The 17,699-nt window shown below is 35.3% G+C and overlaps 1 protein-coding gene across 1 annotated transcript in view; it reads left to right on the top strand.

The window, feature by feature from the left end:
* Positions 1-10,800, top strand: part of LOC123530070 (protein SEC13 homolog) — a 34,451-nt gene extending 23,651 nt beyond the window's left edge. The window contains exons 6-10 of the mRNA XM_045310762.2: positions 195-238; positions 1,707-1,834; positions 3,934-4,054; positions 8,823-8,966; positions 9,502-10,800. Of these exons, the coding sequence (XP_045166697.1) occupies positions 195-238; positions 1,707-1,834; positions 3,934-4,054; positions 8,823-8,966; positions 9,502-9,612 (548 nt within the window). The 3' untranslated portion in view covers positions 9,613-10,800. The remainder of the gene's footprint in view (positions 1-194; positions 239-1,706; positions 1,835-3,933; positions 4,055-8,822; positions 8,967-9,501) is intronic.
* Positions 10,801-17,699: the final 6,899 nt, after the last annotated feature.

Here is a 17,699-nt window from a genome sequence, read left to right as displayed (position 1 = left end):
GAACCCACAGCAGTGCCGGGCAAATGATTTAAAGCCAGTTAACCACTGAGAAGCCAGTGATTTGAAGTCAGTGACCTTAACCACTCGGCCACAGAGGTCCCTGAACCATAATGTGCAGTCATCAAGAGATGCTATATGTTTTACTAGGATACATATTGTACCTGTTATATAAAAAGGTTATGTTCTGTTCACAGGAGATGGTAGTTGGGATGCCAAAAAAATCAAGAGTGCACACACAGTAAGTATTGGGAGTTCTTTCCCAGATTTTGTTATAGCCTGGCTCTCAGAAATTTTAGCCAAATACACTTTCTAGCATTTTATTGTAACACTGGTATAGTTCATCTCACTAAATTGTTGTTACTGTAAATAATTTATATTATAATTTTTAGCTCACCTAAGCATGAAGTGCTCGAGTAAGCTTTTGTGATTGCCCTGTGTCCGTCGTCGGCTGTCCGTCCGTCCCTCGTCAACAATTTGACTGTTACACTCTAGATGTCTCGATTTTGGTCCAATCTTAATTAAACTTGGTCAGAATGTTACCCTCAATAAATTCTTGGACGAGTTCGATATTGGGTCATCTGCGTTCAAAAACTAGGTCACCAGGTCAAATCAACAGAAAAGCTTGTTAACACTCTGGAGGTCACAATTTTGGCCCAATCTTTATGAAACTTGGTCAGAATGTTACCCTCAATAAAATCTTGGACGAGTTTGATACTGGGTCATCTGGGATTAAAAACTAGGTCACCAGGTCAAATCTAAGGAAAAGCATGTTAACACTCTAGAGGCCACATTTTTGAATGTATCTTCATGAAACTTGGTCAAAATGTTAATCTTGATGATCTTAGGTCAAGTTCAAATATTGGTCATGTGGGTTCAAAAACAAGTCACCAAGTCAAATCAAAGGAAAAGCTTGTTAACACTCCAGAGGCCACATTTATGACTATCTTCATGAAACTCAGTCAGGATGTTAATCTTGATGATCTTTAGGTCAAGTTCGAATCTTGGTCATGTGGGGTCAATAAATAGGTCACCAGGGCAAATCAAAGGGAAAGCTGGTTAACATTCTAGAGGCCATATTTATGACCATATCTTAATGAAACTTGGTCAGAATGTTAATCTTGATGATCTTTAGGTCAAGTTTTAATCTGGGTCAGGTGGGGTAAAAAACTAGGTCATCGGGTCAAATCAAAGGAAAAGCTTGTTAACACTTTAGCGGCCACATTTATGACCGATCTTCATGAAACTTAATCAGAATGATAATCTTGATAATCTACAGGTCAAGTTCGAACCTAGGTCATGTCGGGTCTAAAACTAGGTCAACGTGTCAAATCAAAGGAAAAGCTAGTTAACACTTTAGAGGCCATATTTATGACCATATCTTAATGAAACTTGGTCAGAATGTTAATCTTGATGATCTTTAGGTCAATAGGTTAGGTGAGCGATACAGGGCCTTCATGGCCCTCTTGTTTTTATAATTGGCCAAAAAATTCCATATGAAGGTACAGGTGCTAGTTTAAAGAAATTTGCTATGACGGGTGTATATTGTAACATTCTGGCACTCTTGTTAACCAGTCAATTTTAGATTAATTTGTAGTTAATTTCCAGAATAAGTAGTTAAATTGAATGAAAACTAACCTTGTGTACTGAAATATCAGAATATAAGTCTGTTAAAAGTACCATACAGTTCTCCTCATATGTATTAACAGATTGGCTGCAATGCAGTAAGCTGGGCACCAGCACTATCACCAAATGCATTGTTTGAACAGACTGGTCGGCCAGCATTAGTGAAGAAACTTGTATCAGGAGGATGTGACAATTTGGTCAAAATCTGGAGGTATAATAGATGTACAGGGAGTTACTGTTTAAACCGCCTTGATAGAGCGTCCGATTTGATTGCGGGAGGTTGTGGATTGGACCCCCTTCCGCGCCATACCAAAGTGTGAAAAATGGTACCTGTAGCTCCCTTGCTTGGCACTCAGCATTAAAAGGAAAACTGGCTTCTCTTCTCTTATACACTGATGGATTCCGTCTGGAATGAGATGTTGAGAGTGATTAATATAAGTTGTAGAACTTGCTTCAAAATCGCCCTAAAATAAATTACTATAAACTAGTTAGTTTGATTAACCAGTTCTGCAACAATTTTTATTTTCACTCACCTAAGTGCTCAAAGGAGGTATAGAGATCACCTTGCTATCTTTGTCCATTGCCCTGCATTGTTAACAAAATAACTTGATATGTCACCATTTTTAGCTCACCTGAGCACGAAGTGCTCAAGGTGAGCTTTTGTGATCGCCCAGTGTCTGTCGTCCGCCGTCCGTCCGTCGTCAACAATTTGACTGTTAACACCCTAGAGTTCACAATTCTGACCTAATCTTAATGAAACTTGGTTAGAATGTTACCCTCAATAAAATCTTGGACGAGTTCGATATTGGGTCATCTGAGGTCAAAAACTAGGTCACCAGATCAAATCTAAGGGAAAGCTTGTTAACACTCTAGAGGTCACAATTTTGGCCCAACCTTAATGAAACTTGGTCAGAATGTTACCCTCAATAAAATCTTGGATGAGGTTGATATTGGGTCATCTGGGGTCAAAAACAAGGTCACCAGGTCAGATCAAAGGAAAAGCTTGTTAACACTCTAGAGGTCACAATTTTGGCCCAATCTTAATGAAACTTGGTCAGAATGTTACCCTCAGTAAAATCTTAGATGAGTTTGGTATTGTGTCATCTGGGGTGAAAAACTAGGTCACCAGGTCAAATCAAAGGAAAAGCTTGTTAACACTATAGAGGTCACATTTATGACTATATCTTCATGAAACTTGGTCAGAATGTTAATCTTGATGATCTCAAGGTCCAGTTTGAATCTGGGTCATGTAGGGTCAAAAACTTGGTCGCCAGGTCAAATCAAAGGAAAAGCTAACACTCTAGAGGCCACATTTATGACTATATCTTAATGAAACTTGGTCAGAATGTTAATATTGATTATCTATAGGTCAAGTTCAAATCTGGGTCAGGTGGGGTAAGAATCTAGGTCACCAGGTCAAATCAAAGGAAAAGCTTGTTAACACTGTAGTGGCCACATTTATGACCATCAAGTTCAAATCTGGGTCAGGTGGGGTCAAAAACTAGGTCACTAGGTCAAATCAAAGGAAAATTTTGTTAACACTCCAGAGGCCACATTTATGACTCTATCTTCATGAAACTTAATCAGAATGTTAATCTTGATGATCTTTAGGTCAAGTTTGAATCTGGGTCATGTGGGGTCAAAAACTAGGTCACCGGGTCAAATCAAAGGAAAAGTTAGTTAACACTTTAGAGGCTACATTTATGACCATATCTTAATGAAACTTGGTGTTTGTCTTGATGATCTTTAGGTCAATTGGTCAGGTGAGCGATACAGGGCCTTCATGGCCCTCATGTTAATTTTACTAAGTTATACTTTGTCAGAATCTTTGCCTCAATAAAATTTTGGACAAAGTCAATACTGGTTTGTTAAGGGTCAAAATCTATGTCACTAGGTCAAATAATAGGGAAACATTGATACACATTCCTTTGCAATAAGCACAATATCCAAAAATATATTGTTGCACATGAGTAACATTACTGTATATACCACAATGAATAAACGTCAGATATACTTGTTCACAATGAATAAACTGCATCTATTAAATCCAAAATGGTCGTCGAGGCCTTTGTTATCATAATGAAAAGCAAATCACGATTATCATGACCATTAAATAATGATTTTCATGAGTATTGATCAATGAATGATCATTAAATAATGATTTTCATGAGTATTGATGCATGAATGACCATTAAATAATGATTTCATGAGTATTGATCAATGAACGTAGCTCCCACAAGACTAGTAGAAAATCTAAATAAAAAAATATATAAAAACAAACTTTATGTACATGAACAATTTTTAATTCAGAGAGGAAGATGGAGAATGGATTGAGGAACAGAAACTTGAAGGTCACAGTGATTGGGTACGAGACGTAGCCTGGGCACCGTCGATAGGTCTACCTAAAAGTATCATAGCCAGTTGTTCACAGGTAAGTTATTTTGAAAATAAAGGAATAGTTTTTACTTTTGCAACAGAATTTGGATGTAAAAGATTGATACTTCTTTCCATTTTATTCTATATACATAGATTTGATAAAAATCCTGTTATTTTTCACCAATTATTTAGCTATGCTGATAGAATACAAGACTGTGACTTGTTTCTGGTTGATCCCCATGGAGGCAATTTCTCCATTTTAATTCATTAGAAAACGTTATTTCTGAAATCACGAGTTTCACAGATTGGACTTCTATGGTCAAGTGGAAAAAGTGACTGATTATGAATTATTTGCCACCTACAACACCTTGTTTTGAAACATTGCTAGTGGGGTAGAATTCTTATGTGAGTCAGTCATGCTTAGTGGTTCCACCAAATGCAAACCTGTGCCTTAAACGATGCCTAGAGAGTCACTAGGGATCACAAGGTCATAAGTTGTAGAGATAGACCCTAAACTTTTCAATGATAGTAATACATTAAATAAAGTCTAGAAGTTGATTTCCAAGTCCTTGAAATAACCAAAAATGATTTCAAAAATGTGAAGTTTATGATAGTTTTCTTAATATCAGTAACAGAAGTTTTAATTTTTAATTTAAAGTTGTGATCCACAAAGAATGACAACTCTTGCCTTGGGCTAGTACTTAAAGCAGAGATATCTATTAGCTAACTTCCCTTGCAATTACACAAATGAATGGAAAATGAAAACTGTTCTATACATAACATCATACTTTTTTGCACAACAAAAACATTTAGGATTTATTCATATGTGTTTGATTTACCCCTCAAAATGTGGTTCCTATGATTCTGTCAACTTACTCATGGTAAAAAATAAACTTTAAACAAGCCAATAATAATATGAAGTACCAGTAAGTAACTAATAGTGCAGATAATACAGTTTTGCTTGTTCCAAACTGTCACAATAGATGCACTTTTGTAATACAGAACACCTGGTAGGATTAGTAAAGGTGCAGTTATATTGATCTCTATTTCCTATGCCTACCAGTTGTTTTTAGCTCACCTGTCACATAGTGACAAGGTGAGCTTTTGTGATCACCCTTTGTCAGTCCGTGTGTGTGTGCGTCCATCCATCCGTCAAAAATTTCTTGTCTGCACGATATTGGTTTCATTTATGATTTTATTTTAACCAAACTTGCACACAACTTGTATCACCACAAGATCTCGGTTCTTTTCTTGAACTCGCCAGATCCCATTATGGGTTCCAGAGTTATGGCCCCTGAAAGGGCCAGAATTAGCTATTTTGACCTTGTCTGCACAATAGTAGCTTTATTTATGATTTGAATTTAATCAAACTTGCACAAAACTTGTGTCACCATAAGATTTCTGCTCCTTTTTGAACCGGCCAGATACCATAATGGGTTCTAGAGTTATGGCCCCTGAAAAGGCCAAAATTAGCTATTTTGACCTTGTCTGCACAATACAGCTTCATTTATGATTTGATTTTAACCCAACTTGCACACAACTTGTATCACCGCAAGATCTTGGTTCCTTTCTTGAACTGGCCAGATTCCATTATAGGTTCCAGAGTTATGGCCCCTGATAAGGCCAGAATAAGCTATTTTGATCTTGTCTGCACAATAGCAGCTTCATTATGTCTCCCCTCCCCCCCCCACTCTGTAGGAGACATTGTTTTTGACTTGTGTCCGTACGGTCACACTTCATTTCTGAGCAGTAACTGGAGAACCATTTGACCTAGAACCTTCAAACTTCATAGGTTGGTAGGGCTTATGGAGGAGACGACCGTTATTGTTTTTGGGGTCACTCCGTCAAAGGTCAAGGTCACAGGGGCCTGAACATGGAAAACCATTCCCGATCAATAACTCGAGAACGACTTGACCCAAAATGTTGAAACTTCATAGGATGATTGGTCATGCACAGTAGATGACCCCTATTGATTTTGGGGTCACTACGTCAAAGGTCAAGGTCACAGGGGCCTGAACATGGAAAACCATTTTCGATCAATAACTCGAGAATGACTTGACCCAAAATGTTGAAACTTCTTAGGATGATTGGACATGCACAGTAAATGACCGCTATTGATTTTGGGGTCACTCTGTTGAAGGTCAAGGTCACAGGGGCATGAACATGGAAAACAATTTCCAATCAATAACTTGAGAACGACTTGACCCAGAATGTTGAAACTTCATAGGATGATTGGTTATGCAGATTAGATGACCCCTATTGATTTTAGGGTCACTCTGTTGAAGGTCAAGGTCACAGGGGCCTGAACATTGAAAACCGTTTCCGGTCAGTAACTTGAGAACCACTTGACCCAGATTGTTGAAACTTAATAGGATGATTGGTCATGCAGAGTAGACGACCCCTATCGATTTTGGGGTCACTCTGTTAAAGGTCAAGGTCACAGGGGCCTGAACATCGAAAACCGTTTCCAATCAATAACTTGAGAACCACTTGACCCAGAATGTTGAAACTTCATAGGATGATTGAACATGCAGAGTAGATGACCTCTATTGATTTTGGGGTCGGTCTGTTAAAGTTCAAGGTCACAGGGGCCTGGTCATGTAAAATCATTTCTGGAAAATAACTTGAGAACCACTTGACCTAGAATAGGATGATTGGACATGCAGAGTAGATGACCCCTGTTTATTTTGGTCAAAGGTCAAGGTCACAGGAGCCTGAACAGTGACTTGAGAACCACTAGGCCAAGAGTGTTGAAACTTAGCGGGATGACTGGACATGCCAAGTAGATGATCCCTATTGCAGCCAATCATCAGTGTCTCTTTGACTTCCGTTCCTGACCCCTATTGACTTCTTGCCTATAGGACTTTGCATTGGGGGAGACATGCACTTTTTTACAAAAGCAATTTCTAGTTTATGATTTGATTTTAACCGAACTTGCACACAACTTGTATCACGATAAGATCTCAGTTCCGTTTTATATGCCAAAGGGACATATTATGTTATCGCCTCAGTGTCCGTCTGTCTGTCTGTCTGTTGGTTTGTAATTTCCCTTCCGCTCTGTAACTCTTGAACCTCTTGAAGGATTTCAAAGAAACCTGACACAAATGTTCACCTCATCAAAACGACATGCAGAGTGCATGTTTCGGATGGCTCACTTCAAGGTCAAGGTCACATTTAGGGTTCAAATGTCATATGACTTTGTTTTGTGTGTATATTGCTCTGCATTTGTGTTGCATTGCAGTGCTCTAGTTTTTATTTGGCAGATCCTTTTTTTGTTCACTTACAATATTTTATATGCCCCCGGCATCTACTGATGCGGCAGGCATATAGTGATTGTCCTGTTGGTCCATTCGTTCATTCGTCGGTCCGTCCGTACAAGGTTAACCAAATGGGACCAATTCGTCTAGCATCAATACCCCTAACTAGAATGACTTGATACTAATGCAGATGTAACCTGTGACCATTCCTCATCTTCAGACATCACCTGACCTGAGTTTGACCTTGACCTTGAACTTGACCTCGTTTTGGACTAAGGTTGTTTTGTATCGACAAGGATGCCAGTGGGGGCATCAAGCGTTTATTGATGGCAGCTCCTTGTTTTTAATTAATTCCCTTTTATGTTACTATAAATAGCTTATTTAGTAATATTTTTTTAATTTTTGGCCATAGGGAAAAACCAAGATCACTTTTCTGTGGTACAACATGGATGGTACCTCCAATATTTAGGTGTATTTTGGTTAAAGCAATGGTACTCAGGTGAGCGATATAGGGCCATCATGGCCCTCTTGTTTATCTAAATGAATACTCCTTAGCAGCTTCTAATGAGATTGGTTTGAAATGTTATTCATGTCTTCCATGGTAAGCAATAGTCATATTAGATAATTCTTGATTGAACATTTATAGATATGAATACGTTGTATAGGCTTGTACTCTGTACCTTCTACATGCATATACCAATGCATGATTACCTCCCCTGATTTTAATAAAAATTTATCTGGGTAAATATTTATAGAACTCATTTCAAATTTCATTATTGTCTTTAGTTGGACAGAGGCAATCATGGTAGATAGCTATAGACTGATGTTATGTCAAATTACCTCCCTTTGTTTCAAATTAAAATGGGTGTATCTCAGTAACCAATGAAGATACTGATTTGAAATGTCATTTGTGCCAACAGATGGACTCGGACAATCAGGGTAGATAACTTTTGACTGAATTTATGCTAAATTACCTCCCTTTATTTTATGTAAACGAATATATATCCGCAGCATCTAATGAGATTGGTTTTATATGTTATTTAAGTCTTCCAGGGTAAGGAATAGTCATGTTAGTTCAAAAATGCAGCATTTGAGTCTAAGACCCTCAAACTTGATACGTAAATTGGCCCAGACTAGGTCAAAAGGGACTGTTTTAAGAAAATGTTATCCTGATGATATTTAATGTGTATGCCTATGTGCTCAATGTCAAAACTTGATCATATCATTTTGAGCAATGGTACTCAGGTGAGCGATACAGGGCCATCATGACCCTCTTGTTTAGTTTAGTACCTCAAGCCTCATATGCTTTTTGATCAGTTCCTTAGGAATGGTAGCCCCACAGCCTGATAACTTAATAGGATGATTGCTTGTAGTCTTAGATGACCACTTCGTTTTAGGTCAGTAGGCCTGAGGTCAAGTTCACAGCATTCATTTAGTTTTTTATAACAGGTGATCATGGGGTATATGTTTTACAAACGGCTCTTGTCACAAATTGACTAGATTGTTTAATCCTCAAGAATTCCTCTAGATGATACTAATGATTTAAGCTTGTTATTTATATTACAGGACTGTAGAGTTATCATCTGGACCAATGACGGCACAAGCAATAACTGGTCATCATCAGTGTTAAACAAATTTAAAGATGTTGTTTGGCATCTCAGCTGGTCAATAACCGGAAATATACTTGCAGTATCAGGGGGAGATAACAAGGTAGGGCAGAAATACAGATTGTATATAAATATGACAGTAACAGTCCAACTTCATTGTTCAAAAGAACATTGGACTATGGAACAACAAAACATGATTTCAGTGGTGGACTGAGAATTGGAACCAGTGTCAAAATAATAGAACAATCTGATTGGTTATTCCTGGCCTAAAATTTGAAATTGGCAAATGGCAAAGTGGCATTGGTAGACTGGTTTTAAAACATTGAATCTTGGAATGGTCAAGTGTTTGTTGTTCACCATCCCCTACCAAAGTACTGGTGCACAATTCAGAATCAGGTGTGAACTGATCTGATGACCTAAAATACTGTAGAAATGTTGGCTTTATGGTTTTACAATAAATGTTATTGCTGTTTATAATAGAATCAAGTTGGCCGCATTGATTCAACAGACACCACTCTTGAGTTGCCACTAGGAAAACAAAATAGTACTAAGAAAACTTGCATTTTAAATGGCATAAAATGTATGTGCATATCTGGAATATTTCTTGATACAAACATAAATAGTTTTTGTTATTTTAGGTCAGTTTATGGAAAGAAACATTAGAAGGACAGTGGGTGTGTATCAGTGATGTCAAAAAAGGTCAAGGTCAGGTCACAGACAGCCAATCACAAGCAAGCAGGAACTTATGATCTTCAGTGCATGTGAACTGACATTAGTGCATGTTAAGTTACGAAATGAAATTACATGTGAACTGACATTGGTGCATGTGAAGTTATGAAATGGAATTACTTGTTTAATTATGATAAGTTAACTATGATTACATGTTCACTTTGATGCAAAGTGTTGTAAAAATCTTGCTGTTTCGTCTTGAGTATAGAAAATTCAAACATTTTTTCTTTACAATCGGAGATTTTTAGCGCTGTGTTTTATACAGACTCACTGATAGGCATTTTCTAAATTTCATATTTACATCATGGCGTCTTACAAAGCTTAAAGTGAGTTAAATTGTGTTTACCTCAGTTGGTCTATCTCTTGTATGGAACAGAGAACATTTAACACTTGGCAATATTTAACAGTAAGAAAACTGATCAATAAAAATTTGCAGCATAGCAAGGCAGATGCTAAGTTTTTACAGTTTTCAAGTCATACAAATCACCGATGTCTAATTCGACACTATATAAATGATTTTCTTCATAAATGCTGTATTCTCGGAGTAGCCTGCAGGAGCGTTTGTACAGGTTACAATTTCATAACTACGGGGATAATTGCATAGTTACAGTGGACATATTGCACTTGTGAGAAAACTATATTCAGTACCGAAGAGAAAGTATATATCCTACCCAATTCACAGAAATTGATCAGTATCATTACAAACAAGTCCAGAAACCAGATTGTGACAAACTAAAGGAAAGAATTTGCTTTGTGCTAGCCAGTATGCTGTTTCCTAGTATTACTGTGACAAAAAAGTTCGAGAAAGAAGGGACAGCTTCAGACTTAATGAAGTTTGGCATAACCTAGATTCAACATCTTGCAAGAGCTAATACCCAAGTGCTAATACGTTAAAAAGACAGTTATTTTCTTTTTTTTGTCATAAACGCTCGAGAGTGGCAGCTTCTGTGTAAATTAAAACAAAATGAAATGCCTTTCCACATGGTGATTGATGCATTGTTTTGTAATCGTTGTTTGACTCTTTAAATAATTTTTCCTAAATTTTTCCACTGTTATTCCAATTTATTGGTGTGTACGACAAATACACAATATATTGTAGCAGGAAAGAGAAATTTACTGGCTGTAAGGCAATATAAATAGCATACCAGTATTGTACTTTCTTGTTTGAATAATGAAAAAGACAGCAAAATAAACATTTTTATTTTGAATGGAAGTTGTTGTTTTAAATTACTCATATATTAATATTCTATACTAATGTTTATCATTTTTTTAAAGTGATTGTTTTAAAATATTATAACTTTGTCAAGTTGTATAGTGTTGCAATAAGTTGAAACTTATGGAATTTGTCATTTACTTTTGAAACAATAAAATATATCTGGGTGTCACTAATTGGATAAATGCAAATGAGTTTCACTTTGATAAATCAAGTGAGGAAAAGACAAAATCGAAAATGTAATGACTATATAGCAGATTGATAGTACACAATACATTTAAGGTAATTTTAGAAATGCATATTGTATGTTCTGACATTCAAGAACCTGGTGCATGTGAAATACACAGTAGTTCCACTTTTGGTGTGGAAGTGCTAAAATAGCAAAATGATCCTAAAACAGTTTAAGTTGACTTTTTGCATATTTACAATAAAATAAAACGCTTTAAAATATTCCCAGCAATACACATAGCAGCACTTCGGTTTTTGTTGCTGTTTTCTTTGCCCTCGGCGATATATGACCGTTTTGTGTCGATTCGCCGTAAAACCCAACTCACTCACTCACTGTTTCCTTTGCCAAATTGTAACAGATTTCAAGGAATTTTGGGTGCAGTTTAAGACTATCATTTTTCAGACTAACAGTAATTACCATCGGACATAATTTAATTGAACCATAACATTTTTAGTAAGGTAACTATAAATCAAATTCACGAGTGAAACCATACTAAGTGCAATACACGGAGAACTTGTGGCATTAATGTAATTCATATTATTTTGTACGTTTTTTCAACTGTGTTAAGGTTTTAGGTTCAGATATTTTCTACAGTTAATAATTTTTTTTATACTTTTTGAGCATGAAGAGTATTAGTTTATAAGATAAATAACCGAAGAAAAAGCACAGGTCACTGCACTCGTTTTTAGCTCGACTTTTCAATGAAAAAGTAGTTATAGTACTTGCGCCAGCATCGCCATTGTTGTCAGTGTCACCATTGGTTAAAGTTTTGATAAAGTCAAATATCCCTTGAAACTTAAAATTGTTATTATTATCTTATCACAGTCTACACCAGGAGAAACAATCCTCATAAATCTGATTTTGAATTTTGACAGATTTACGCCCCTTTGAATTTTTTTTTGGTAAAGTTTTTGATAAAGTCAAAAATCTCTATTACTATCAAAGCTTTTGACACTTGAGATAGTTATTTTCTATCAAAGTCTACACAAGGAGAAACAATCCCTATAACTGTGTTTGAATTTTGACAGAGTTATGCCCCTTTTTAAGTCAGATTTTTTAGCTCATCTGATTTTTTGAAAAAAAATGATGAGTTATTGTCATCACTTGAGCGGTTGTCGGCGTCTGCGTCGGCGTTGCCTGGTTAAGTTTTATGTTTAGGTCAGCTTTTCTCCTAAACTATCAAAGCTATTGCTTTGAAACTTGGAATACTTGTTCACCATCATAAGCTGACCCTGTATAGCAAGAAACATAACTCCATCTTGCTTTTTGCAAGATTTTGGCCCCTTTTGTACTTAGAAAATATCAGATTTCTTGGTTAAGTTTTATGTTTAGGTCAACTTTTCTCCTAAACTATCAAAGCTATTGCTTTGAAACTTGGAATACTTGTTCACCATCATAAGCAGACCCTGTACATCAAGAAACATAACTCCATCTTGCTTTTTGCAAGATTTATTGCCCCTTTTGGACTTAGAAAATCAGTTTTCTTGGTTAAGTTTTATGTTTAGGTCAGCTTTTATCCTAAACTATCAAAGCTATTGCTTTAAAACTTGCAACACTTGTTCACCATCATAAGTTGACCCTGTACAGCAAGAAACATAACTCCGTCCTGCTTTTTGCAAGATTTATGGCCCTTTTGGACTTAGAAAATATCAGATTTCTTGGTTAAGTTTTATGTTTAGGTCAACTTTTTCTCTTAAACTATCAAAGCTATTGCTTTGAAACTTGCAACACTTGTTCACCATCATAAGCTGACCCTGTACAGCAAGCAACATAACTCCATCCTGCTTTTTGCAATAATTATTGCCCCTTTTGGACTTAGAAAATCATTTTCTTGGTTGAGTATTATGTTTAAGTCAACTTTTCTCATAAACTATCAAAGCTATTGCTTTAAAACTTGCAAACAGTTTTTCACCATCATAAGTGGACACTGTACATCAAGAAACATAATTCTATCCTGCTTTTTGCAAGAATGATGGCCCTTTTTAGACTTAGAAAATCATGGGTAGGACAATATTTCTATTGCACAAAAAAAATCAGATGAGCGTCAGCACCCGCAAGGCGGTGCTCTTGTTTTTTTGTTAAAGTTTTATAAAGATTTTTTTGGCAAAGCTCTAATTTAGAGTCAAGCACTAAGAAAAGTTGAATGTGCTGTCTTGCAGACAGAGTTATGCCCCTTTTTAAGTCAGATTTTTTTTTTGTTAAAAGTTTTATAAAGATTTTTTTGGCAAAGCTCTAATTCAGAGTCAAGCACTAAGAAAAGTTGAATGTGCTGTCTTGCGGACAGCTCTTGTTATTAAGGGCATATCCTTCACCCACTGTTTAATCCCCCAACTGCCATATAAAAGCCAGGAGATGGTGCTGGGGCAGGTTTTTATATAAATTATGCATGCTTCACATCAGAGAGCCCTTTTTCAAAATTTTAAATAAGCTACTGAATATAAAATGCATAAATACACATTGAAACATGCTTTATCAATTGATGTAATTATTTAAAACAAAAAACTGTGAAGTAGAGTTTCAAAAGATAATTTAAACTAACTGCCAAAAATGACTTTAATTGGCTGGATGATGCTAAAGAGGTCATGAACTCTGATGAAATACAGAATGCAAACCATTCCCACGTGTTTAATTTTATCAACAAACCTGATAAGCAGAAGGCTTCATGTATCAATGGAATTTACACCTAGAGCATAATTATTGTAAAGCAATTTCGCATTAATTTTTAAACTGAATAGAATATCATAATCATTTCTGCAGTTATATTTTTATGTTATTTAAAAAAATCGAGTTTTAAATCAAAATATAGAGAACTGTACTACAGACATACAGTAATAAATTATTTCAAATAGCTTATCATTTTCAAGACCTTATCAAAGCAACACTTGCTGATTTGTGTGTACTGTTCAACACTTTTTAGTAGTTTATTATTTCTACATTTATTGCTAGATTATCGCATATTAACGGGCCGGTGTCAGCAGTGATAGGAAAGCTTAATGAATATTTGATTTTGATGCTTCACTGGTCAGTTTACATTAAGAAGTTTAAATATCAGGAATTAGTCCACGACCGTTTGTAATCGCGCTCGAAAGTAGTTGAGAAATAAAGCCACATATACCAAATTATTCCTTGGTCTAAGACAAAGACAATATATATGTATTTCTTCTGGGGACTGCGACTGGATCCGGAAATGACGTCATCAATATGGCGGCCCATTTCGAAAATAATACTGCTGAATAGTTTCTGAAAAAAATCAGTAAAATTGCTTATAATATCGAATATCATGTCATTAAACAAGCCAAAGGGACATTTTAAATATCTATATTTACACTTTCTCGGGAAACAGTATATTCAATTTATTTTAACTGTTTAATTTGTACCCCACCCACTTAATTTACAAGAGGGTCATGATGACCCTGGATCGCTCACCTGAGTAATATGAGCTACATGTTTCAAATGTCAAACTGATGATAAAATATTAAGAAAGTCAGTAGGTCACATTCATGGTCAATGAAATTCAGTTTTACCATTTGTGAACAATTTTGGTTGAGGACCATAAGACAATGCTACAAACCAAATATCAAAGGTCTAAGAGTTGTGGTTTCAAACAAGAAGATTTTTAAAAAAACAATTCTATATAAGTCTATGTAAAACTTGCGACCCCCGGGGCAGGGCCACATTTGACCCTAGGGGGATAATTTGAACAATCTTGGTAGAGGACCACTAGATGATACTACATACCAAATATCAAAGCCCTAGGCCATATAATACTATGACTGTATCGTTATTGTAATTAATAAGATTTTGATTTTAACTATTTTCTAAACTTGAAATCATATTCATTTTCTTTAAAGTATCTAGACTATAGTAAAGGCGAGACTAATTTAAGGGTCAGCGAGTTTAGATAAAGCATTACAAGTGCCACAGTGGTATCTATTCGGCGTGCGGACATTTATCACTATTATAAGATGTTACTGGATAGGTTTCCTTAAATATACCTTGTTAGAATATATTATATACTGATTCCACTAAGGTGGCATGAGAAATGGTCAGCAGTTGACACATCATCCTTTACGGTTTTGCTATATAACTCTTGTCTCATTGACAGACTGGAAAAAAAAACGTGGGTTTAGTAGGTTAGGATGTCGAGAGCACCTTAGCTAGGCAGCGTTTTTGCTGCAGAGCGCCTCAGCTTTCGAACAGAGCTGTAAGATGATGGGTGTCTCTCAGTTTTGGCATTTAAGATTCTAAATTATAATTATTAATATTAAACTTATTTTATTTTAAAGGACTATTTTGGAACTATGGACAAATTAATTAAGAAAGATAGAATTATTTATTTTAAATGTGCATCTAGAGAGAGAGATTTTATGTATTAATTAATTCAGGATAATTTCGGGATTTGGAATGAATAAATCATATTTAAAGAACTTTGTACCTCATGTTTTATGTACTAAATAAAATCCACTATACGATCGACTAATGAACTATATATAAAACGGCTGATAGGGGTACATCCCCCTTCTTGGTGCTCGTGACCAGCAATTTTTTCAACAATGTTTAGACTTTTAGGAATTTTGAGCAGTTTCGTTGGCGGACAGTTTTAGTTACAGTTTTTGAGAGGAATGACGGAAGGACAATATAAGAAGTTATACATCAGAACAATTGTAAGTCCTGTTTATTTTTCCCTTCCTTCTAGTATGGTGCAAGCCGTCCATTCTTTAGCAACAGAAATTCAAGTATGCTTTCAGTTACGCACGTATAGCATAAATCACACAATATCAGCATTAGACCGGAATGCAAAATGTTTCATAAACATGATTAAGAAAATAGAAAATATAGGACTTGTCGTTTTAAAAGGGATTATTTACAGTGTGAAGTTGTATCTTATGAACATCCGAAATGTTTAAATGTTTAGGACTCTTCTCTCAAAATGAAACCATTAAAAGATTTATATATCCAGTTAAAAAAGTTTATCATCTTAATAAGGCAGATAATCCTAATTCTTGTTTAGTAAAAATTGGTAAACATAACTATAAGATGTTGATTTATAATAAGTTTATGGCATTTTATCAATTCAACCAAAGTTATCAAAGAAAAACCTGTAAATTTGCAATTGGACCATGTAGAATATGTTTCAAAATGGGTAGAGATAAAACCATTTGTTTTTATTGTCTCTGTTATGACGAGAAATGTTATTTTAGAAAAAAAGGTTTCTTGTATAATTTTGGGGTTCATATTTACTACGATTTACAAAGGCTAAGGTTAGCGAGAAATTATATACGTCTAAATAGATTTGAACATATTTTTGATAATAGAACGTAGAAAATGCTGGCTAATGAACCGCAAACTTCACAAATATGTGTAGTAAAAATATGGACAAGTTCACATTTTCGACCCTATATTTTCGAAATTTCACACATTACCGAATCTTACATGACACATGAACTGTCTTTATTAGATAGTTTGGTTAAAATAGGACAAACAGAAAAATTTCAATTATATTTGCGTCGAGTAAGGATGAAATCAGTTTCTCAAAGGATGATAACGATTCCCACAATCTTATTCCTTTAGAAGAGGTCAAATGCCCATCTGAATATCAACATGTGTTATTCCGTGTTATCAAGAAAATACGGCTATCTTTGCGGAAAGTATTACAGATTTAAGACAATAGACACATTTCATATTCCGAACTTATTGTGATCTATTAAAGACAGGTCAGTTGTAGATAAGGCTACTTGTGAAAATCAAGAAACTAAGTAAATCAAAAGGTTACTTCTACATGAAGCTTATCCGTTTTAAGTGTAAATGAAAAAAAAACACTGATCAAGATTTTTTGTTTTGATTAAAAGAAAAAAAAAGGTTCCCTGAAACAAGTGAATTGTTTATTATACGTCATTGCGAGAGTGAAAGACTTTGATAAAATGTTGTACATATATAAATACGAAAATTTAATTGCAATAGTTAGGGTGAGGGCAAATTTAATAATGTTTTATTTTTGTTGTCTATGAATATTTTGTTTTTGTTTTATTGATGAATATTTCCTAGCATACTGAAGACAGACTTTATTTATATAACAAATGATAAAATGTTATATAGTACCTGAAAGAAATAAAGGTGTTTATGAAATTTGCATGAGATGCATTTCATTTCGTTTCTGTCTATTAGAAAACCATAGTAGAAACATGGTTTCTTACCCTGCAGGTTCCTGATAATTGCTCAGTATCATTTGCAAGGAATTGTCTAGCAACACATTAGCAGCATTCAACGTATGTCATTTTAACAGAAAAATGACTTAAAATAATGTTTAAGTTTGGGGAGCTTATAACATGTAATTAAACTCATTTGGAGTGGCCTTTGTCTGCTTTGACAAAAAAAAAGGCATCACGCGATATGAAGATAAATGGACAGGTTTATTATTCCGGTATATTGCAGTTGTTGTTGGGGTTTCCTGTCTTTGTGCGTGGTATAGTAACTTTAGTTTGTTGCTGCTTAAATTGTTATAGACTTAAGTAATTCTTTATAAGACATTGGCTTGCAAGAGGTACTAGCAGGAAGGGTAAGGTAACAGGTAATGGATGCTGAAGAAGACAAGAATCCTATTGTGAATTCAAGTCAGCACTACCTGTTGAAGAGTATATTGCACTGTATCCGAATATGAATATTTC

The sequence above is a fragment of the Mercenaria mercenaria genome, chromosome 13 (assembly GCF_021730395.1).
Source record: "Mercenaria mercenaria strain notata chromosome 13, MADL_Memer_1, whole genome shotgun sequence".
NCBI classification, from domain to species: domain Eukaryota; kingdom Metazoa; phylum Mollusca; class Bivalvia; order Venerida; family Veneridae; genus Mercenaria; species Mercenaria mercenaria.
The sequence above is the reverse complement of the archived record's forward strand: the minus strand, read 5'-3'. Positions and strand labels throughout refer to the sequence as shown.